We start from the raw sequence: 25,067 nt of genomic DNA, 5'->3' as shown, positions 1-25,067 counted from the left end.
TTGTGCTTTAAGAGGTGAGTCGATTTCACCTCTGACCCTGTGCTTGTCAGCTGTAACACTTCACCCTTCCTGACCTCTATTTGCTGTCCATCAATCAATTACACACACACACACACAAACACCCACACACACACACATACACAAACGCAGGTGAAAGTAGAATGCATTCAGTACTGTGCTTGTGCAGCCTGAATTTCATGTGTAGATAACGATTTTTTAAATGTCTAATCACACTAATTAATTATAATTACTTTGCCTAAAATAAGCATCCTGTTATAATTTTCTAATTGCTCTAGGTTTTGCCTTTAAAAAGCAGGGGGAAAAAATCTCCTACAGTAGCTAAGGGGTATTTGAGTGAAAGCCTTGTTAACCTTTAATTTTAATCATGACTGAAGGTCCATCCTTTACTTAATTTGTACCTTTCAGGTATTATTCATAACATCTGAGTCACAGAGCAGCTGTTTTCCAGGAAAATATATGCCCAGCAGGCTGTTAAACAACACTAACCTCTGGTTTAAAGATGTTTTCAGATTCTTCTCAGACTCTGTCCTCCATCTGCTTCACATTTACAACAAGATTGATAAAAACTAATTCAAAGGTGTTAGGTGGAAATTACATAATTTGTCCACTTTTTTGTGTCATTGAAAACGAGCAAGATTTATTTTAAAAGCCTGTTATGGTGTCACGTCCCAAAAGGACCTGTAGGACATTTCTTTCCAGCTTACACCTCTTGTTTAAGGAATTTAGCTCTTCTCTGTACCAGCTGAGATGTTATCTGTGATTATCTGTTTTACTCTGCTTTAAATAAAATGTGTTAAATTCTTTATATGTGTTGTTTCAACTACATTTCAACTAATTGTGTTTCAGCGTATGTGTTACCTAAGGGATACATGTGTTACACTTTACAATAAGGGTCCAAAAAGCATTCACTAATGGTTAATTAAGGTAAAGTAATCCTTATGAGGCAGTTTAGTATTTATAATGTGTTACCTAAGTGATGCATGTGGTACACTTTACAATAAGGGTCTAGAAAGCATTCACTAAAGGCTGATTTATACTTCTGCGTCTCCCCTACGCAGCAGGGGCTGACGCGGACTTGAGCCCCACATACTTGTGCGTCGGTGTGTCCGTGTCGCGCAGCAATTCTCCGCCAAAACACTAGAGGGCAGTGCGGTCTCTCTGATAGCCGGTCGCCTGCTTCCTGTCCCGCTACGATCTCTGTTTACTTTTCCACAGAGTTTCAGAGCGTGTTATGTTAATCTACAGCTGATACATGTTGCTGTTTATCATACAGACATGATTACATGAAGAATAGAGAGGAGGAGATGAAATACACGGCCGATGTGCGGCCGATGTCCGGGATCCCGGAAGTGTTGTAAATGCGGGAAATACAAAGCCGCCGAGCGGACCAATCACAGGGCTTGAGGTCCACGTCGGCTCTACGGGGAGTTACATTTTGGAGGAGGTGCACATCAGCTACGTGCGTAGGCCTCGGCGTAGGTACGGGAGCTACGCGGACCCCCGGCGTAGGGTACGCCGTTGATTCAACGCAGAAGTATAAATCAGCCTTAATGGTTAACTAATTACATGATGCAACTTTTATTAATGCTTAATAATGTATTAATTAACTCTGAGCGGTAGACATTAATGAACTGCTTATTAATGCTTTAACGAATGTGTTAGTTAATGTTAGGTAATACATTATAATGATTATTAAACCATTATTAATGAATGCTTAATAATGCATTAACTGCCAGTTTACAAGGAGCCTTATGAAAAGGGACAGCTGATCATGAAGTTCCAGGTGGACTTCCCAGAGAAACATTGGCTCCCAGAACATCTCATGTTCCAGCTGGAAAGACTGCACCCCTCCCAGGGACGATGTGATGATCACTGATGACATGGAGGAGGTAGAACTCATTGAGGTGGATGAGCAGTCACAACAGAAAAGCTACAGCAGGGAAGCTTATGAGGAGGATGAAGAAAGTCCTAGAGGCAGAGTACAATGTCAGACTCAGTCATTTTTAACTGTGTTAATTAAGGGACCCTTATTGTAAAGTGTTACAGAGATACCTTAGACCAATGTGTTGTTTTAGCCTGGCAATAAGACAAAAACTGTAAAAAGAGATGCTTCTTAAGATCCTGAGTATTCAGAGTAGAACAAAACGCACATTTTCTTTATTTTTCTTACAGAAAATAGCCTTTCCTTGAGTGGTTTCAGGGTCTCAAACTTGCAGAATGCAAATCTGAAAAGGTTAAGATGATCGGGTGTCGGTTTTATCTTGAGTGCAGAGCTCTAAATCAAGGACATACAGCATGTCAACTCTGCAAGTGGAAAACATGTTAAAAGCAGTTTTGATTTGACTAAAATATGTTTTCATCCAGATGGCTGGAGGATTCTTTGGATAGAATGAAATACCTTTAGAAATGTGGCAAGTGCTGCTCGTGTTCCTTCTGGGTTGTTCAAAGATCACTGTGTACTCATTTTTCAGAAAGGCCTGTGTCAAACTCAGTGACTCAGATTTAATGATAATGCATGAGAGGCCCGAACTGCAAGGGAAATGATTCGCTTAAGAACTCTAAATTGTTGTTGCTTATTTTTTTTTATGGATTTCTCACATTTGCTACACATGCTGCAGCACCACAAATACACAGCTTCCATTAATGCCAGGTGAGCTCATTGCTTATCAATATCACTGTGAGCAGCTGCTGCTTCTCCATTGACTAACTCTCTCTTTAATACACAATTCCAGACAGTCCCAGCCGACTGTGGAGGCTGGTAAAAGGCTATGAGCCACATTAGACACATAAGTACTTCTTTATGATGTTTGAATTGACTGCATGGTTACATAGTGGAGCAGGAATTGGACAGCAGACATTGACCTGCTTGTGAATGGCGGTGGAGGGATTGAACAAAGGCTGGATCAGGGGACTGTGGTTTGGCTCTGTGGCTGCAGGATTTACACCTCTGCTCTCCTGTCCACTTGCTGATTGTACCTTTTTCCCCTGATTTCCCCCCCAGGCACCGGACCATTCACTGACAAGCCAGCGAGAGAGTAAATACAGGAGTAAGAAAAAGCCACAAGTTTGATTTTGACTTCAGAACTGAATTCCCCCCCTGGGATTAATAAAGTATGATCTTAGAAACATTTTCTTTGTAGCAAGCACTCCAAAAGATAAATGTGCATGACAGAAAACATCAAACAAAGTGAGAAGAACATACACATAGACTTGCCCAAGAAATTATAAATATAGATGACCAAAAGCACTCACATAAGATCCAAAAGAAAGTCATTTTGCAACGTGCAGTATTACTAAGAGTCACAAAGAATACCTGTAGAACCCTGCTTTCCATTGCCACCAGCTCATAGATTGTATGAGCAACGGAAGTAGCTACTGGGACAAAGCAAGGAGCTGACAGTTGCCAAATTACCTAAATTATATGGTATAGATAAGAAGATGGGTGGCACACCCGCTCCCCAAAGTGAAGCCAAGATATTTGGAGCTCCCACTACTGACTGGCTGCAGTAAAGGTTGCACCCCGTGACCTAAACTGGCACCGTCAAACTAGAAATATATATCAGACACTCAAAGAGCCAATAAGACAAGCTAGTAGGGGAGAACGGGGTTGGTTGTCACACTCGTTATATCTCGCCACCAGAGGGCGCTGTCTCTCAAATTGGGGTATGGACATTTCCAGAATTAGGATCAGAGCTCACCTAAATAGTCTTCTCTGGAGTAAGACAGCTGAACTTGAAGTGAGAGGACTTTTTATATTTTTCATGTCAAATTGTAAATATTCAGCTCCTCAGTATTTTTCTTCTAGGCTTTTAAACGATGGGTTTATAACAAAACAAGTGTTACCCTTACAAAGTGTGAGGGGAAAGCTATAGTTTAGATTTTAATTAGCTAGCTAACTACTTGTTAGATGGTTGTTAGCCTTGATGCTAGCAAAAAAAATCCAGTTGGGGTTGGTCGTCACATTCTCTTTGGGGTTGGTTGTCACATGTAACAACCAACCCCTATGTTGGCAAAATCATGCATGGTGAAATGAGTTGGAGTGTGCAGACCCTACATTTACCATCACTGTAACTCAGACAGTGACTGCATGTAGCCTAGTTGAGTCGGCCATTATTGTTCGGCCTGTTTGTTTTGTTCTTTATGTTGTTATATAGGCTGGCCTAAAGATGTGTTTCCTGTTCATGTTCCTTGATCATTTTATGTTAAAATGAATTAAGTTATGTAGGCCTATCACTTGTCAGTGCAATTAAACTTTCAAATTTAGTTCTGCCTTCTTGCATTTTTAAAAAGATTTTTCCCATTAAAATACCATTGTGACAACCAACCCCATAGTGTGTGAACACCAACCCCATAGTGTGTGACAACCAACCCCATAGTGTGTGACAATCAACCCCATAGTGTGTGACAACCAACCCCATAGTGTGTGACAACCAACCCCATAGTGTGTGACAATCAACCCCATAGTGTGTGACAACAAACCCCATAGTGTGTGACAACAAACCCCATAGTGTGTGACAACCAACCCCATAGTGTGTGACAATCAACCCCATAGTGTGTGACAACCAACCCCATAGTGTGTGACAACCAACCCCATAGTGTGTGACAACCAACCCCATAGTGTGTGACAATCAACCCCATAGTGTGACAACCAACCCCATAGTGTGTGAACACCAACCCCATAGTCTGTGACAACCAAACCCATAGTGTGTGACAACCAACCCCATAGTGTGTGAACACCAACCCCATAGTGTGTGACAACAAACCCCATAGTGTGTGACAACCAACCCCATAGTGTGTGACAACCAACCCCATAGTGTGTGACAACAAACCCCATAGTGTGTGACAACAAACCCATAGTGTGTGACAACCAACCCCATAGTGTGTGACAACCAAACCCATAGTTTGTGACAACCAACCCCATAGTGTGTGACAACCAACCCCATAGTGTGTGACAACCAACCCCATAGTGTGTGATAACCATCCCGTGATGGGGTTGGTTGTCACAATGTGTCAGAGTGTCTTTGATAGTTAATTGCCTTTTTGTTACAATGAGTTGGAAAATGAGAAGGATACACATTTCAAGCCAACACCTTAAGCATCAGTTTAATGTAGGAATGACTATTGAAAGATGTTCTGATGATGAGCAATCATCAAAACAGTAAAAAGTGTGACAACCAACCCCGTTCTCCCCTACTCCTGCGTCTTAGTGCAAAAATGTGAATATGATTATAATGGAATTGTACTCACAGAAAAAGCTTGAGCCCCAACTTCAGAGATACCAAGTTAGTGTCATGAACCACACTGAAAGCTACTATATTTACCTAAGTTTGGTGTTTTAATTAGCTGAGAGAACACCTGGTACACAGCCAGCAATATACGTCTGTCACTCTGAGAGACAATGCCTGTATTTATGCATATCTTTAAGCAGACCCGTATTGCATCAATGGGTGAGTTCTACAAATAGTTACCCCAAGTAGAGTTTTCATGGATAGGCAAATAAGTTAGAGAGACCAAAACTGTTATTTTTACTAAAGTGTCAACATATTTCACTCTGCTGAACATTTCAGAAATGAAATATGAGGCCGAATGGGGATTGACTCCTTATTTGGAGCCTGCCTCTAGTGGCCTGTCTAGGAACTGCAGTTTTTTTCCCCCTCCGTTTGACTTTTCTTTCTCAAAATTGGAGGTTGCTGCTTGCATTAAAACACTTTAGTGTTCTACACTCCCAAACCAATTCCTATTATTTACCTCTCTTTTTTCACAGCTCCCCAATGAAGACCACCAACCCCTCATTGTTTGTCCCCAGTCCTAGTAATAATACCTTGTCAAAGCAGGGGATGTAGCATGTAATAAGGGGTATTAACCCAGAGCGAATAGCTATCATCATGGTTTGGAGATTTTAGAGAGTGCATGTACGTGATGACAAAGAGAGAACAGGGAAGAAGACCCACTAGGGGGGCTGTTCTGTTCAATAGAAATCTGACTCACAAAACATCTGTACAAAGGATTTAGTGGATTTGAGAGGCCTTGAAGAATTACTGGAAGTGCTGAGTGTAACAGAAAGATTAAACTGTTGCTTCAGGAGGGCTTCAAACAGTACCCTATCAAAATATTAGGAGTGACAGATAACAGGAAAATTGGACCTTTTACATTTTAATCTGTCTCCAAATCTCATTAAAGGTTGCTATCAACCTCTCCTCCAATCAGACCGCTTGTTTAAAAAAAGGTTATGTAATCTGCAATGATTTCATCATTTCATTATACTCATATCAATAAAAGTTTAAATCTTGCATACATCCATTTTTGCTCTCCAGGATGAACTCTCGGGCTGTCAGACTCTTTCTTTGCAAACACACACACACACACACACACACACACACACACATACATGCAAGCACACACCAAATGCAGCAAAGCAGGAGAGAAGACATCAGCCCTCCCCTTTCGATTAATGATTTCCGATTCCCAAACTCCTCTTCTCTCTTGGATGAGGCATCACTTGCATCACCCCTTTTTCCAACACAGTGTGTGCTTGTGCACACAAACACACACTTTGTCAGAGGTAACATTTGCATGAATGCAGGAGGCTGTCAGAACAGGACTCATCATTTACCTGAATTGTGCTTAGTTGCACATGAGCATGGCGTCTCACTCCAATGGTTGAAACCCCAAATTTTTAAGACAACACATTTTTTTCCTCTCCCTTCAATTTGATTCCCCAACCATTGCCCTGCATTTCCTACACATCACAAACAGGCAAACGGCTTATCATTCACCATATTAAAACGCTTTTTTTCTTGCCATGGTCTATTTTCCTCTTTTACTCCAAGCTGGGGGATGTGGCAGCCAGCTTCTCTGAACGTCAGAAAGCCCATCAATAATGCACACACTGCTTGTTATAGCTCAAACTCACTCTGCTCCAATGGCTCACCAACCTAAAACCCAGCATCAAAGAGCAGAAAGATGTCTGAATGAGTGTGTGTGTGAGTGTGTTTGTGTGTGTGTGTGTGTTTGTGTGAGTATGCAAGCACTGCATGTACTATATGTCTTACAGGCAGAGGCGTTAAGAGCATTGACTTTAAACCCGTTTCTAATAAGAAGGGGAGTGTCTGTTTATTTTCAATGAACAAGCACTGCAGGGAGATTAATTTATTGGAGGCGGTTTATTTTCTTTGAATAAGAAATAAAGCTTTGTGCTGAGTTCTGGGGAAAATGCGTCTTGGATTGAGGTCAAGGACGGGGGCTTTGTGATGTGAACCTTTCTTTAACATCCAGCACTTTTTAAAGAATGTAGGAGGAGGAGGAAGGAGGAGTGAGGCTCTCAGTGCTTTGGCAGCAAACAGTGGTTACAGCGGCAACATTATGCTCTTCGGTTGAATAAATCTCACAGCAATAAAGGTGTGTGATATGCAGAATAATCATCATTACACATACTGTAGCACAAAATCACAATTACTTTATCCTCTTATTGTTAACATCTCATGTTGCTCACTGTACTAAGACCATTTTACCTTGGATCCAACTGATAGGAAACACCAGAATGCAGGACTTAATGTCAGATTTTGCGCATCTGAAGTGATAGGTAGGAAACGCCTACAGTGACAGGTGTTTTAAACTTTTTATTACATAACTGCATTACATCTTTGAAATATTTTAAGGTATATAGTCTTGATAGAATTAATACAATAAATGTTATTAAAGTGAACTGAAACCAGGCTGACTGTCCCCACCTGGAACCATGGATAACCTGTAAGTTGGATACTTTTCTCTATTTCTCACATATATCCCTCTTACTGCACAGAACTCCTCCACACACAAAGGGTGGGGCCCCGTCACAACTTTTCAAACGTGCGGTGTCTAACTTTCCTGGCTGTCGGTCCTCTAAGGACGCGTCCACTCACCTGCACGAGACGGTGATTTCCACTTTGGTGGCTGGGATGTTTCCGGTGATCGGGTCGAAGTCGTACACCGATGACATGTCCTCAAGCTTGTCCAAACCGTCTTCCTCCATCAGCTCCATCGCCAGATCTCGGGGTGGCTCGGGTCTGATCCGAGAGCCGCACAGTCTGGTCCTGACGGTGCGCGCCGAGTCTCCGGAGACTCCAGAGACCAGATCAGAGACCAGGCGGCCTCCGGTTCGGACGGGTGAGGCAGCCACTTCACTGATGTTGAAAGCTGGAGATGAGGGAGGACGGAAGGATGTGGGGGAAGCACCTGGTTAACTGTCCATGGAGCGTAGATCAGGAGAAAAGAAGAAACAGCAGGACAGGCACTGAGGGGACTGTTGCGCGTCACATGGAGAGGTGGACTCCTCTCCGCGCTTTGTCTTCAGTATGAGCGCACGGCAGAGCGTGTGAGGAGAAAAGGCTGGATGCTCTCTAACACACCCATCCTCCTCCCACACAGAATTACACTCAAGTGCTGGCAACCCTGCCCGTGCCCCGCTGCTGCTGCTGCTGCTGTCAGTCTGCAACAGCTTCTGCGCTCATAACTGGCAGTGTATGCGCTGGTTCAGTGGTGGGTTTTTATTGCTACTAAGATTTAAAATCTTCATTTAAGGAATGAAAGAAAAATGCAGCCTGAAATCTTTCAAAAGCAGTGACTGAGAAGCTTTTAAAGTGCAAAATTCCTTCACATTGTTTGTGGATATTTATCCTAACGCCCCCTGACAATTAGAAATATAGCACACTCTGTCAGGAGCAATCACTAGAACTATACTCTCAACTTATGACAAGGGCTCATGAGTGGACACGTCTTTGTTCAAAGCTTTAAGGACACAGAGTTACAGTGGGTTAGAGCAGTGTTTTTCAACCTTTTTTGAGCAAAGGCACATTTCATACATTGAAAAAAATCCTGTGTCACACCACCAACCAAAAGAGTTCCAAAATGACACATTTAGTCTCTCAATATATGAATCTATTTATCTGAGGGAGGAACTTAGGCTACTTCTTTAACTGCGTCAGGGTGAACCATCTCATTTACAACGGCTTTTGCAGGTAGGATTAAAGGTGACATATTATGTTCTTTTTCATTAACATATATTGGTCTAAGAGGTCCCCAAAACATGTCTTTAAAGTTTATTGCTCAAAAAAACACTTTGAAATCAGATTTTGGTCTGCCTGTAAACCCCTCTTTTTCAGCCCTGCTCAGAACAGGCTGTTTTCTGTGTCTGTGCCTTTAAATGAGAATGAGCTCTCTGACCACGCCCCCTCAGGAAGTGGACGTGGCCTCAGCTCTCCAGCACGTTGGTCTAATGTTTACATGTTGGCTGCTCACAGACCTGCGTTACTTCAACCCTCTGAATCTGATCCAGAATCTGATCCTGACGGAGAGGCGCCTGTAGCAGGACCTTTCTGAACCATTGGTCACAGATTTAGTGTTTCTTGTTGTTTTATTTGTCAGTATGTCGACGTGTGTCTTGGTACACAGCTAAGAACATGTAGCTATGTGGCTATGCTAACTAGCGCTAGCACTTTTCCATGGAAAATAAAAATCATCCACTAGATCTTCAAATCTGCAGACGTGGGGAGTAAAACCGACCTTTGTGTTTATTAAGACAGCCTACAACTAGCATGCCTCCCTCCTAAGCTCCTTGTTAGCACATGTGTGCAGGGAATGAAAAACAGAGGAGGGGTTGAGTTGTATTTTATACAGTCTATGGGCTGAACAAGCTCCGAGCTCTGACTTCCTGTTACAGACCGGATGGCGTTGTGACGTATGAAAAACACTGAAAACTGAAACGGCTGGTTTCAGGACACATTTACAGAAAGGTGGAGAAATCAGAACAGGGGCAGAATGGATTCTTTTCATTTTCAGGGGGTTTGTAGACAGGGACACACATTTCAGGTAGAGAACCATTAAAAAGTCGATTTTGCATGATATGTCACCTTTAATGTCTCTGCCACAGTGTGTGGCTTTTTTGATTTGGCTACAAGTTCAGCTACTAAGTAGCTAGCTTTGAGAGCTCTCACAGACACTGTAGTTTTTCTCATAAAAGTTGCCTTTTCCACCGCCCATATTACACTCTTCATCCAGGTTAGACTTTTATCCATGGCCCAGTTGGAGTTTTCATTTTTCCTTTTTGAATATTTATCCATTGCTGTTGTGCGCCTACGTCTTGTCACATACACCTCGCATCATTAATTCTTTTATCTTAAATTAACCAGGTCATAAGTGGGTTTTATTGCCACCCAGTGGCACTGCCTTGCAGACATCCGGAGCTGGATGAGCAGGAACTTCCTGAAATTCAACTGGAATAAAACCGAGGCCCTGCTCATCGGCTCCAAATCCACCCTCACCAAATCTCAACACATCCCAGCCCCACCCATCATCATCGACGGATTCCCTGTACCCTTCTCCCCCCAAGTCAAGAGCCTCGGTGTCATTCTGGACAGCACCCTCTCATTCGCACCTCACATTCAAAACATCACCCGGACTCCGCAACATCTCCAGACTCTGTCTCAATCCAGCACCGAAATCCTGGTTCACTCATTCGTCACTTCCTGTATCGATTACTGCAACGCCCTCCACCAGACCAATCAACAGACTGCAACTCATTCAGAACTCGGCTACCCGGATCATCACCCGCACCAAATCATCAGACCACATCACTCCTGTTCTCATCCAACTTCACTGGCTCCCTGTCCAACACCGCATCCACTACAAAAACCTTCTCCTCACCTACAAAGCTCTCCACAACCTGGCCCCCACTTACCTCCTCCACCTCCTTCATAAATACACTCCCTCCCGCTCCCTCCCACTCAACCTCTGCTGGACTATTAACCATCCCACCGTCACGCCTCAGTACCATGGGCGCCCGAGCCTTCAGCTGCTCAGCACCCAGACTCTGGAACTCCCTCCCCCCACACATAAGACAGTCGGACTCCACAACATCATTCAAATCCCAACTCAAAACTCACCTTTTCAAACTGGCTTACTCCCTCTAACTGGACTCTCTGCACTTCACTAGTTTTTAGTTTTTATTCATTACTCTTTCTTTTTGTTTGTTTGTTTGTTTTTATGATGTTTTAATGATGAATGATTTTATGATCTGTAAGGTGACTTTGGGTGATTTGAAAGGCGCCCAAAATAAAATGTATTATTATTATTATTAGTGGGTAGCGCAGGTCAGTACATGTGCAAGTATTTCATTACTCCGCCAGTCACTACACTGCAGGCACAGACGCAATCCATGGCAAAGTATTTGCAGTATATGAATAATACTTTTTTGGATTAATGAAGTGAAATTTGATACTGTCCCACGGCACATCTGACACATAAACTGACACCCCACAGTGGTTGAAAATCACTGGGTTAGAGTACACTGCCCTCAGAAGTGGGGATTTCAGCACTACAACCACGGACAGCTCCAAGAGGACAACAGCTCAAATTCAGAAGAGGGGAAGCGGAAAAGTGTGGACAAAAAACTTCAAATATTCTCTAGCCTTAATTATAAACTGAGCAATGGCCGTGACAGTTTAACCTCACACGTTCAACTCAAATGAATGTGGAGTTGGAGATTAAAGTTCCCATTTTGCACTCTTCTGTGTTGGAGAGGGCATGACATTTTTAAAAAATGTGAGTCGGCAATTAAAATGTGTTCAGGCTGCCTGATTTAAAATCAATATTAATTATAGACGAGGGAATTACATGGAGATTTAATAGCCCCCATCCATCATTAGCCTGTTGTATTGCAGCTAAGACCTGCCCTGTAAACCCTGCTGTAATAAATATGCTAAACTGGTGTTGCCCCCCTGCCAAGAAATTGATGGCTTTGTCATTTTTGGATAACTACAGTTCCTAAATGCAGTTTGTGTGACTGTGTGTGTGACTGTGTGTGTGTGTGTGTGTGTGTGTGTGTGTGTGTGTGTATGGTTTTGACGCTCTATGCTTCTCCATCTTTTTTCATGCATAAACAAAGCCCTAACACGTATGTGTGAATATATGAAATGCACAGAAACAGAAATCATGAATAATCAAATAACCAGCTGCTTCTCACAGATTGCTGGTTGCATCAGTAAAAAAAACACACACACACACACTTTTGACCAACTCAGAAAGTAGTTGTCACATTTTCAGTCAAAAAGGAAACAGAGGCGTCACATTTCCTCTTTCGGTGTACTTCGTGTTTCTCCATCCCTTTAACTCTCTAACATGCACATCACACTCATGCAATGACACATAAACCCTTTTACCTTCTTTTCATAAATGGGTGCAGCAGCAGCAAACAAATCCTTCTTGCATAGAAGCACCTCGTGTCTGGATTCTGGAAATCAATTTATACCGGCACAAGGCGCTTCTGCCCACACAGCCCTCCAGCTCAGGATCAGGACTGCACACACACACACACACACAAACACATCATTTCTTCACACACCACTGTGCATATCTAAAAATCAAATTAGTTTCTCATATGTCACTGAACGACCAACAAATGGAGATAAAGAGGCAAACATGACTGCATACAAACCACTGTCTCACCAGGATGTTTGACGTGTTTTAGTGTTTCTTGTTTAGTGTGGGTGAGCGTGTTATTGCTGATGTTGTGAGGAGGGGGTTGGCGGGAGCACAGCCAGAGGAACAGGGGGAAAAATGGAGGAAACAGAGAAATAGAAGGATGTCTTATAGAGTAGCAAGTCTGCCTTGAGCAATAACCTTTGTACCACAAGGCAATCACACAACCTGTGATTTCAGGTACTGAATTAAACCCATATTTATTTATATAATAATAAAAATAATACATTTTATTTATATGGCGCTTTTTAAAAAACTCAAAGACACTGTACAATTGTTAAAATCAATACAAGCAAAATAAACAAATAACAAATAACACAGATCAAACAAAACAACACAACAGTACAATCACAAATGAAAAGCTAACTTAAAAAGGTGAGTTTTTAAAAGAGATTTGAAAGCTGAAGGGTCAGAGCAGTTTTGTATATGGGAGGGGAGTGAGTTCCAGAGGGTGCGTGCGGCTACTGAGAAGGCTCTGTCCCCCCAGGTTCGGTGCTTGGTTCTGTGAGGTGGGGACAGGAGGTTGGCGTGTGAGGAGCGCAGGTTACGGGAAGGAGTGTGATGGTGGAGGAGGTCAGTGAGGTAGGAAGGGGCCTGGTGGTGGAGGGCTTTGTGGGTGAGGAGGAGGAGGATTTTAAACTGTATGCGGTAGGGGACGGGGAGCCAATGAAGATGTTGGAGGACGGCGGTGATGTGGTCATATGTTTCATGTAAGGGTTTTCAGCTCTGAGGCTAACATCAATCCAATCAACGACTCTTAATTAGCAACAATCAACGCAGGACATTTAATTCCCCTGAGCACTTTAAAACTTGTGGCATTGACTGTAAGGAATAATGTAATAAAATAAGCCAAATATTCAAAGCCAGACTGGCAGCATAAAGCATAATTTGTAATACAGCAAACAGACTTTATTTATCTGTAAAAGAAAGAGCAAGAACAATCACAAAGTTACATCAAATGAGCTTCTTATTTAAAAGCTGTTAGCTGTACAAATTGCAGCGACCAGTTTCTAAGGAATATAAAAATGTCATGCCTTCTTTTGAATGTCTCCAGAAGCAAACAGTGCATATTTCCTATAAATACTACTTTCATCCTGTTGCAGAGGACCAGGAGGGGGTCAATGCTTTTGTGCTGGTCACATTAATTACACCATAAATGTCCCCTCACCTCCTCCTCTGTCCTTTTCCCCCAGCTCCCCTGCAGTTTCCTAAGCACTAATTACTGTGTTTATGCTCGCTTGCGTCATTCTGTCCAAAAATATCGCCTTTCTTGAAGCAATTATGCTAAAAAAGAGACAAATGCCCTGTCAAACAAGTGAAGCTCCCTTCAATTATGAATAAATAAATATTGAGAAAATAAGCAGAGACATTTGTTTACTGCTTAAATATCTTACCTCACTTGTTCTCACAATAGTTCAATAAAAACAACTAAGATAAACTGTTACAACTAAGGTGAAAAAGAGCTTCCAACACAGGAAGTGGTCAGCAAATACCAGTCAATCAGGGGATCTGTGGGTATTTAAATCTAGCTAGTGACATGGGCAGTTAAAAACACACTCTTCTTCAAACTGCACATCAGCTAAATACGTCTTTAACTAACCTCAAGTTGGTGGAGGTGATGTAACCCTCATTACCTCCATCATAGATAGATAGAAGATAGAAGTGCAGTTTTCACTCAACATTACAATCATTGTTTTCTACTCTTAGAGTAATTTGTTGTCGACTTGCATGTGCAAAAATATGCTAGTTAAAACATGAATCACTACAAAAAAAAAAGTGGCACATTTAAAAACTATTAAACATGCTGAAATTAAAGGGATATTTCAGTTTTTTTTAAGTGGGGTCGTATGAGTTGCAGTACACTATTGCTCCTGTTAGCCACAATGAGTGCCGGCCCCTTTAATGAGAAAATTCCCAGAGGACCGGCAGGTAAGCTAGGCTACAATTCTCTGCAGACTGGGCCTCCTATTTCACGTAATTTTGCCAAAGTTGAGAAAATATGGTCCATGAACTCATCAAGGTGCAAATGCATGAACCAGTAGAACAAATTGGAGCTCTTCAGTTTGCCGTCAGAAACCCCCTTTGTTTTGTTTTGGCACTATTTTCAGACGCACCTCGCAGACCGGTGTTCTTCCGCTGCATGAGCACGGATACACACCAATCAGCTGTTTGGATTTTTTTAAAAACTTTAGTATTTTCATCCATTATCAGACAAAAGAAAAGTAAAACTGGTACTTAAAATGCAGCACAGTGAAAGATAAGGTTCTCCTGAATAAAATGATGTATGGCACTTAATGCTGAGTGCTTGAGAGTCTAGTGCCCCCTAAGTACTGGATAGTCTGGCGCCCCCAAAATACTGGAGAGTCTGGCGCCCCCAAAATACTGGAGAGTCTGGCGCCCCCAAAATACTGGAGAGTCTGGCGCCCCCAAAATACTGGATAGTCTGGCACCCCCAAAATACTTGAGAGTCTGGCGCCCCCAAAATACTGGATAGTCTGGCACCCCCAAAATACTGGAGAGTCTGGCGCCCCCAAAATACTGGATAGTCTGGCACCCCCAAAATATTGGAGAGTCTGGCGCCCCCAAAATACTGGAGAGTCTGGTGCCCCCTAAATATTGGAGAGTCTGGCGCCCCCAAAATACCGGAGAGTCTGGCGCCCCCAAAATACTGGATAGTCTGGCGCCCCCAAAATACCGGAGAGTCTGGCGCCCCCAAAATACTGGAGAGTCTGGTGCCCCCAAAATACTGGATAGTCTAGTGCCCCCTAAATACTGGATAGTCTGGCGCCCCCAAAATACTGGAGAGTCTGGCGCCCCCAAAATACTGGATAGTCTGGTGCCCCCTAAATACTGGAGAGTCTGGCGCCCCCAAAATACTGGAGAGTCTGGCGCCCCCAAAATACTGGAGAGTCTGGCGCCCCCAAAATACTGGATAGTCTGGCGCCCCCAAAATACTGGATAGTCTGGCACCCCCAAAATACTGGATAGTCTGGCGCCCCCAAAATACTGGATAGTCTGGCACCCCCAAAATACTGGATAGTCTGGCGCCCCCAAAAGACTGGAGAGTCTAGTGCCCCCTAAATACTGGAGAGTCTGGCGCCCCCAAAATACTGGATAGTCTGGCGCCCCAGAAATACTGGATAGTCTGGCGCCCCCAAAATACTGGATAGTCTGGCGCCCCCAAAAGACTGGAGAGTCTAGTGCCCCCTAAATACTGGATAGTCTGGCGCCCCCAAAATACTGGATAGTCTGGCGCCCCAGAAATACTGGATAGTCTGGCGCCCCTAAAATACTGGATTGTCTGGCGCCCCCTAAATACTGGAGAATCTGGCGCCCCCAAAATACTGGATAGTCTGGCGCCCCCAAAATACTGGAGAATCTGGCGCCCCCAAAATACTGGATAGTCTGGCGCCCCCAAAATACTGGATAGTCTGGTGCCCCCTAAATACTGGAGAGTCTGGCGCCCCCAAAATACTGGATAGTCTGGCGCCCCCAAAATACTGGAGAGTCTGGCGCCCCCAAAATACTGGATAGTCTGGCGCCCCCAAAATACTGGATAGTCTGGCGCCCCCAAAATACTGGAGAGTCTGGCGCCCCCAAAATACTGGAGAGTCTGGCGCCCCCAAAATACTGGATAGTCTGGCACCCCCAAAATACTGGAGAGTCTGGCGCCCCCAAAATACTGGATAGTCTGGCACCCCCAAAATATTGGAGAGTCTGGCGCCCCCAAAATACTGGAGAGTCTGGTGCCCCCTAAATATTGGAGAGTCTGGCGCCCCCAAAATACCGGAGAGTCTGGCGCCCCCAAAATACTGGATAGTCTGGCGCCCCCAAAATACCGGAGAGTCTGGCGCCCCCAAAATACTGGAGAGTCTGGTGCCCCCAAAATACTGGATAGTCTAGTGCCCCCTAAATACTGGATAGTCTGGCGCCCCCAAAATACTGGAGAGTCTGGCGCCCCCAAAATACTGGATAGTCTGGTGCCCCCTAAATACTAGAGAGTCTGGCGCCCCCAAAATACTGGATAGTCTGGTGCCCCCAAAATACTGGAGAGTCTGGCGCCCCCAAAATACTGGAGAGTCTGGCGCCCCCAAAATACTGGATAGTCTGGCGCCCCCAAAATACTGGATAGTCTGGCACCCCCAAAATACTGGATAGTCTGGCGCCCCCAAAATACTGGATAGTCTGGCGCCCCCAAAAGACTGGAGAGTCTAGTGCCCCCTAAATACTGGAGAGTCTGGCGCCCCCAAAATACTGGATAGTCTGGCGCCCCAGAAATACTGGATAGTCTGGCGCCCCCAAAATACTGGATAGTCTGGCGCCCCCAAAAGACTGGAGAGTCTAGTGCCCCCTAAATACTGGATAGTCTGGCGCCCCCAAAATACTGGATAGTCTGGCGCCCCAGAAATACTGGATAGTCTGGCGCCCCTAAAATACTGGATTGTCTGGCGCCCCCCTAAATACTGGAGAATCTGGCGCCCCCAAAATACTGGATAGTCTGGCGCCCCCAAAATACTGGAGAATCTGGCGCCCCCAAAATACTGGATAGTCTGGCGCCCCCAAAATACTGGATAGTCTGGTGCCCCCTAAATACTGGAGAGTCTGGCGCCCCCAAAATACTGGATAGTCTGGTGCCCCCAAAATACTGGATAGTCTGGCGCCCCCAAAATACTGGAGAGTCTGGCGCCCCCAAAATACTGGAGAGTCTGGCGCCCCCAAAATACTGGAGAGTCTGGCGCCCCCAAAATACTGGATAGTCTGGCGCCCCCAAAATACTGGATAGTCTGGCACCCCCAAAATACTGGATAGTCTGGCGCCCCCAAAATACTGGATAGTCTGGCGCCCCCAAAAGACTGGAGAGTCTAGTGCCCCCTAAATACTGGAGAGTCTGGCGCCCCCAAAATACTGGATAGTCTGGCGCCCCAAAATACTGGATAGTCTGGCGCCCCTAAAATACTGGATTGTCTGGCGCCCCCAAAATACTGGATAGTCTGGCGCCCCCAAAATACTGGATAGTCTGGCGCCCCCAAAAGACTGGAGAGTCTAGTGCCCCCTAAATACTGGAGAGTCTGGCGCCCCCAAAATACTGGATAGTCTGGCGCCCCAAAATACTGGATAGTCTGGCGCCCCAGAAATACTGGATAGTCTGGCGCCCCCAAAATACTGGATAGTCTGGCGCCCCCAAAAGACTGGAGAGTCTAGTGCCCCCTAAATACTGGATAGTCTGGCGCCCCCAAAATACTGGATAGTCTGGCGCCCCAGAAATACTGGATAGTCTGGCGCCCCTAAAATACTGGATTGTCTGGCGCCCCCTAAATACTGGAGAATCTGGCGCCCCCAAAATACTGGATAGTCTGGCGCCCCCAAAATACTGGAGAATCTGGCGCCCCCAAAATACTGGATAGTCTGGCGCCCCCAAAATACTGGATAGTCTGGTGCCCCCTAAATACTGGAGAGTCTGGCGCCCCCAAAATACTGGATAGTCTGGCGCCCCCTAAATACTGGAGAGTCTGGCGCCCCCAAAATACTGGATAGTCTGGCGCCCCCAAAATACTGGAGAGTCTGGCGCCCCCAAAATACTGGATAGTCTGGCGCCCCCAAAATACTGGATAGTCTGGCGCCCCCAAAATACTGGAGAGTCTGGCGCCCCCAAAATACTGGAGAGTCTGGCGCCCCCTAAATACTGGAGAGTCTAGTGCCCCCAAAATACTGGAGAGTCTGGTGCCCCCAAAATATTGGAGAGTCTGGTGCCCCCTAAATACTGGAGAGTCTAGCGCCCCCAAAATACTGGATAGTCTGGCGCCCCCAAAATACTGGAGAGTCTGGTGCCCCCAAAATACTGGAGAGTCTGGTGCCCCCAAAATACTGGAGAGTCTGGTGCCCCCAAAATACTGGTGAGTCTAGTGCCCCCTAAATACTGGAGAGTCTGGCGCCCCAAAAATTCTGGATAGTCTGGCGCCCCCAAAATACTGGTGAGTCTGGCGCCCCAAAAATACTGGATAGTCTGGCGCCCCCAAAATACTGGATAGTCTGGCGCCCCAAAAATACTGGATAGTCTGGCGCCCCCAAAAATACTGGATAGTCTGACGCCCCCAAAATACTGGATAATCTGGCGCCCCCAAAATACTGGATAGTCTGGTGCCCCCAAAATACTGGAGAGTCTGGTGCCCCCAAAATACTGGAGAGTCTGGTGCCCCCAAAATACTGGAGAGTCTGGCGTCCCCAAAATACTGGATAGTCTGGCGCCCCCAAAATACTGGATAGTCTGACGCCCCCAAAAATGAACTAGGTCTTTAAGGGTTAAGGAGATATAACAGAGCTTGAATATTGAAGATGTGTTTAAAGAATATATGTGGTGCTATGTGAAGCATTGGGACTTTGATGTGTTCCTTTATAAGGTCTTATGCTTTCTGTTATGTGGGGAAAGTGTTGTATTTCATTTCCTGAAGAAAAATCTCTTATCATTTTTATATCTAGCCATCACTTTGGTCTTTGGGGCTCACTTGTTCTTTTTCTGTTGTTTAACCGACCAAATGAAGATGATGTGATTTGCTGCTGAAGTGCTCTCAGTGGACCAATCTGAAATAACAACAAAATAAAAAATAAAGCGTACAAAAATATTAACATCATTTCATATTTTAGTCTCAGTTGTCCAATGTTTTATGTGTCGATGAAACTTGAGAAGGGAATGTTGTTTTTTTCCAACAAACGTCATCTTGTATCAAACAATGCGCTGCACTCAACAGTTTTATGACATTCAAACAGATCTCTGAAAATTTTCATTTGCCAAGTTAACATTTTTTCAGGTATTTACAAATAAGGCATTTCCTCAAAGCAAAGGTACAAAGTTTTCCTGTGGCATCTGGAATGAGTGTACTGGATGAGGTTCTTGACCTGGATCCAACACGCAAAGGTTTAATATCAACCATCTATAATAAGCTGACAGGTCTGAGACATGCTCCCCTTATAATAATAATAATAATACATTTTATTTAAAGGCGCCTTTCTCGGCACTCAAGGACACCGCACAGATATAAATATATACATACACGAATTTACATTAAAGGAAACAAAATCAGAGTCAAAAATGAAAACATAAACTAACAAGGGGTAAGAAAAAATAGAAACAATAACAAAATGACAGAGCAATTGGAGTCAGACGGAGTAAGCGGTTTTAAACAGATATGTTTTGAGTTGTGATTTGAAATGGGGGAAAGAATTTGTGTTTCTGAGTTGAGGTGGCAATGAGTTCCAGAGACGGGGAGCAGAGTGGCTGAATGCTCGGCTCCCCATAGTGGTGAGACGGGCGGAGGGGACAAACAGGTGTATGGAGGAAGAGGATCTGAGGGAGCGGGAGGGAGTGAGAACATGGAGGAGGTCAGACAGATATTGTGTGGATGGGTTGTGGATGGTCTTGAATGTCAACAGAAGGACTTTGAATTGAATACGGAACTGAACAGGGAGCCAGTGGAGCTGTTGGGAGGACAGGAGTGATGTGGTGGATGGAGGGGGTTCGGGCAATGATACAGGCTTGACAGAATAAAAGCTGCTTGGGAACAGGATCTGGGCCTTTCACTTTCAGAGGATGCCTGGGACTCTGTCCTTAAACTGGTGAATTCAACATCCCTTTGTGCTCGCCACTGCCTGTTGCAGTTCAAAGTTGTGCACAGGGCCCATATATGTAAAGCCAAGCTGTCCCGTTTTTATCCTAATATCAGCCCCTACTGTGACAGATGTAAGATAGGTGAGGCCTCCCTTATCCACATGTTCTGGACGTGTCCCAGTCTGGAAAAATTCTGGAGAGAGGTGTTTCTGACCTTGTCTCAAATTCTTGACTTCAATTTAGAGCCGAACCCTCTGGTGGCCATTTTTGGCACTACTGGAGAGGATGATGTGCGTCTGACTCCATTTAAAAGTCGCACTCCGGCTTTTTCATCGCTCTTAGCCAGGCGTGCAGTTTTGCTGAGATGGAGGGATGCTGCCCCGCCCACCCACAGTCAGTGGCTGAAGGATATCATGTCCTGCTTAAACCTTGAAAAGATCCGCTATGCAGTCACTGGCTGCAGTAACAAGTTTAATCAAATAATAATAATAATAATAATACATTTTATTTATAAAGCGCTTTTCTAAAAACTCAAAGACGCTGCACAAAGGATAAAAACATCATATAAAACAACAGAATAATAAAAACATGAATAAAATACATTTAAAAGCAATCATACGTTAAAAGCAATTCTAAACAGGAGGGTTTTGGTGAGTGATTTGAAGGTGGACAGGTTGGGGCAGTTTCGAATGTTAAGTGGTAAGGCGTTCCAGAGGGTGGGGGGCGGCGACAGAGAAAGCTCTGTCCCCCAAGGTTCAGTGCTTGGTGTCAGGTTGTAGGGAGAGGAGGTGGGCGTTGGAGGATCGGAGGTTACGGGAGGGGGTGTGGTGATGGAGCAGGTCGGTGAGGTAAGAGGGGGCCTGGTTATGGAGGGCTTTGTGGGTGAGAAGGAGGATTTTGAAATGTATGCGCTGTTTGATAGGGAGCCAGTGGAGGTTTTGGAGGACAGAGGTGATATGGTCACGGGAGCGGGTGTGGGTGAGCAGGCGGGCGGCAGAGTTCTGGATGTATTGTAGTTTGTTGAGTTGTTTTGAAGGAAGGACATAGAAGATGCTGTTACAGTAGTCGAGTCTGGAAGTGATAAAGGCGTGGATCAGGGTTTCAGCGGTGGAAAAGGAGAGAGATGGACGGAGACGGGCGATATTTTTAAGGTGGAAGAAGGCGGTTTTGGTGATGTGCTTGATGTGCTGTTCCAGAGTGAGATGGGAGTCCAAAATGATACCGAGGTTGTGAAATGTGGGGACCTTTCATGGAGCACTTTCAGCAACTTCAGTAAATTGAAGAAGCACCCTCCTTCTTTGTCTCTTGTCTTTGACCTCACAATTTTCATCTCTATAGTCTTTTTATTTTTCTTATTTTTATTTGTTTACACTCTTTATTCTATGTATTCCCACCCAATTATTGTTATGTCTAGTACCTTTGTAATCCTCGAAAATAACTGATGACCTGACTTCCAGCACTTGAACACTGTTTACTCCAGGACTGTTTTTTACTAAATGTTTGCACTATTGAGCCCCTATACGGACATTGGAACTGTTGGGTTATGAGTAGGGGTGCAACGATACACAAAATCCACGGTTCGGTTCGGTTCGATACGTTTTTGTCACGGTTCGATACGTTTTCGATACAGAAAAAGAGAAATTTCCATGACTTTTTTTACTTGTAGTTTATTGATATTACCAACATTTGTTTCAGCTCAAAAGCAGTTTTTAAATTAAATGAAATGTATCAGGGGCAGCTATACCTGACACATGTTCTGCTGTACATGGGGAGGTTGTGTGTGTGTGTGTGTGTGTCTCTGTCTGTCTGCGTGCACATCTGCCGTGCGTGATAGAGAGCAGAGGAGAATTGTGAACGCGCGACCATGTAGAGACAGAAATGACATCCCATCATGTAAATCAGATAAATAACATAAGGATATTTAGTGTGTTACATAAAAGAACAAGGTGTAGACCTGATCTATGAGAGAGGGAACCTTAAATCACTTCTGCTTTGACTTCCAAGGGGGGGCGGGACCCGGCGGGTGCGCCCCCGATATAACGGCAGGGAAAACACTGTTTGGTATCAGGCTGAAGTCTTAAGGCTGATTTATACTTCTGCGTCGAATCGACGGCGTAGCCGACGCCGTAGGTCCGCGTAGCTCCCGTACCTACGCAGAGGCCTACGCACGTAGCTGACGTGCACCTCCTCCAAAATGTAACTCCCCGTAGAGCCGACGCGGACTACAAGCTCTGTGATTGGTCCGCTCGACGGCTTTGTCTTTCCCGCATTCACAGCACTTCCGGGATCCCGGACATCAGCCTCACATCGGCCGTGTATTTCATCTCCTCCTCTCTATTCTTCATGTAATCATGTCTGTATGATAAACAGCAACATGTATCAGCTGTAGATTAACTTAACACGCTCTGAATCTATGTGGAAAAGGAAACAGAGATCGTAGCGGGACCGGAAGCAGGCGACCGGCTAGAGAGACCACACTGCCCTTAAGCGTTTCGGAGGAGAATTGCTGCACGACACGGACACATCGACGCAGAAGTATGTGGGGCTCATGTCCGCGTCAGCCTCTGCTGCGTAGGGGCGACGCAGAAGTATAAATCAGCCTTTACAAAGCATGCAGTGTAAGACCACAAGTAATGCATAAACACACTTTAAAACCACATCATCCAGTCTAGCATCACTACAGAACCACGGAACAACTCTGCTCTGCAACCAAAGGGGACTCTCGTGCTTCCCTCTCGTGTGGGCGCGTGCTCACACATACATACGTGAACATATGAACCCAGCAGACCGTCGTGTGGTGAAATATAGATTTCCATATGAAGCACAGTTAAAACAAACGTGACCAGCTTGGACTGAATGAATGTGGGAGGAGCGCGCAGTTCAGTGGACCTGCGCTCGACAATGCAGCCTGGAGGAGTCAACGCAGATCCTCTGAACTTTCAGCACAGAGCGCCTCGTCAGAAGTTGATACAATGAATATAAAATTGCGTATCGTTCGGTTCATAGGGCGGACCGAACCGTGACCACTGTATCGAACGGTTCGACACAGATACACGTATTGTTGCACCCCTAGTTATGAGGGATGGGTTTTGTGTTAGAACCAGCTGATCTCATCGTGCAGTTTTCTGTGTACATTTGTCTATTTGTTTATGTGTGAAAATCAATACAAATTATGGAAGTAAAAAAAAACTATGCGCTGCACTCTGGAGAAATGTAACATTGCATTTCAAAAACAGGTCAAACTACTTTTATAACCATGAAAGCTCTGATCCTGCCTCGTGTTTCAAGTTTCCATGAAATATTTAAGTAGTTTTTTTCAGAGGACTTCTGGGTAATGTAGGATCTCACTTACTGACCATGGCAGGTCAAAGAAAAGAGAAGACATCCCAAAGAACATAAAGCAAGAAGATACAGAGTAAAGACGCCTTTTCATTCCAGGATGGATCAGGTCTTTTGAAGTGGGTTTGTATCAGTAGTAGGTGCAGTACATAACTACAGTGGCTGAGAAGGGCAGACAATCTGTAAATATCTTCATACTTTTGCAGTTGTTTTCTGCTTTGGTGTGTTTTTCACTTTAGATTGATTGTGTATTTGCAGCATGTTTAATATTTATGCAGTTGTTTTAGCTTTTTGCTGCTCTTTTTCTTCATTTGCAGGGCATTTTTAGTTGTTGCCTTTGTTTTGGACTTTTGCATGTGTTCTTTGAATTTGCTGTTTTCTAGCTTTTGCATCAAGTTCCCTCTTCAGGTCACATTGAATGTCGGCCACCATTAGAAAAGCCACTTTAAAAAAATGCATTATACTGTTGTACAGCTTCGCCTGTAAAGGTCATTCCTCTGTGTTCTCTGGTTCATGATATTTCTGGTCCTTTTGTCCTCTCCATGAATGCCATTTCATCATTTCCATATTTATTTGTTGATTCATCTTAAACCGCTGCAGGCTGCTGATACCGTGAGCTGCATGCAGAGGTATGCAGGGTAGAGTAAAGGCCAAATTCCACCAGATTCGTGTCCGGTCTGTCTCCGATCCTTTACAGCACCGGATCTGATAGGTTTCTATTCCAGTCAATGTTTTAACTTCCACTGGATCCACTCCGTTGCGTTCCAGCTGTGTCTCTGATCCGTGTCCGGTCCGTCTCCGATCCGTCATGGCACCAGATCTGATAGGTTTCTATTCTAGTCAGTGTGTTAACTTCCACTGGATCCTCTCCGTTGCGTTCCAGCTGCGTCTCTGATCCGTGTCAGGTCCGTCTCCGATCCGTCATGGCACCAGATCTGATAGGTTTCTATTCTAGTCAGTGTGTGAACTTCCACTGGATCCTCTCCGTTGCGTTCCAGCTGCGTCTCTGATCCGTGTCAGGTCCGTCTCCAATCCGTCACGGCACCAGATCTGATAGGTTTCTATTCTAGTCAGTGTGTTAACTTCCACTGGATCCACTCCGTTGCGTTCCAGCTGCGTCTCTGATCCAGCAGGTCGGAAAGGAACGGATCAGATACACAAGACTTCTATTTCTGCCGGATGCCGGAGCACGACGCATCAATCTCAACAGAGCAGATGGAGCGGGACAGGAAGTCAGGCACCAAAACAAAATGAAAACATCCGGTTAATTTTCAGAATGAAACACTCTGTGTTATCACCAGATCGTATTTCACTTAACTACAACAACAAACCAAAGTCATGATGAGCGGAGCCAGGCCTGGAGTCAACAGGTCAGAGGTTTTCAGAGGACCAGAAAGACAACATGGATGAGGAGAGGAGGAGGAGGAGAATCCTTGATTCCGGTCACATGACTCCAGATGTCTGGTGGTCCTGCTCTGTGCTGCGTTCCAAAGAACAAAGGGTGTTGACGGACAAGAGCACACCGAGCCGGACCACAGCGGATCGGAGACAGACTGGACACGGATCTGGTGGAAGTCCTGAGTTAGACAGT

The 25,067-nt window shown here is 44.6% G+C and overlaps 1 protein-coding gene across 1 annotated transcript in view; it reads right to left on the bottom strand.

Annotated features, from left to right (window-relative positions):
- The window catches only part of cpne5b (copine Vb), a 256,605-nt gene extending 248,070 nt beyond the window's left edge, over window positions 1–8,535 (bottom strand). The window contains exon 1 of the mRNA XM_034700261.1: window positions 7,923–8,535. Within this exon, the coding sequence (XP_034556152.1) occupies window positions 7,923–8,041 (119 nt within the window). The 5' untranslated portion in view covers window positions 8,042–8,535. The remainder of the gene's footprint in view (window positions 1–7,922) is intronic.
- Window positions 8,536–25,067: the final 16,532 nt, after the last annotated feature.

Source organism: Notolabrus celidotus, chromosome 1 (assembly GCF_009762535.1).
Source record: "Notolabrus celidotus isolate fNotCel1 chromosome 1, fNotCel1.pri, whole genome shotgun sequence".
Lineage (NCBI taxonomy): Eukaryota > Metazoa > Chordata > Actinopteri > Labriformes > Labridae > Notolabrus > Notolabrus celidotus.
This window is presented reverse-complemented; position numbering and strand designations above follow the sequence as displayed.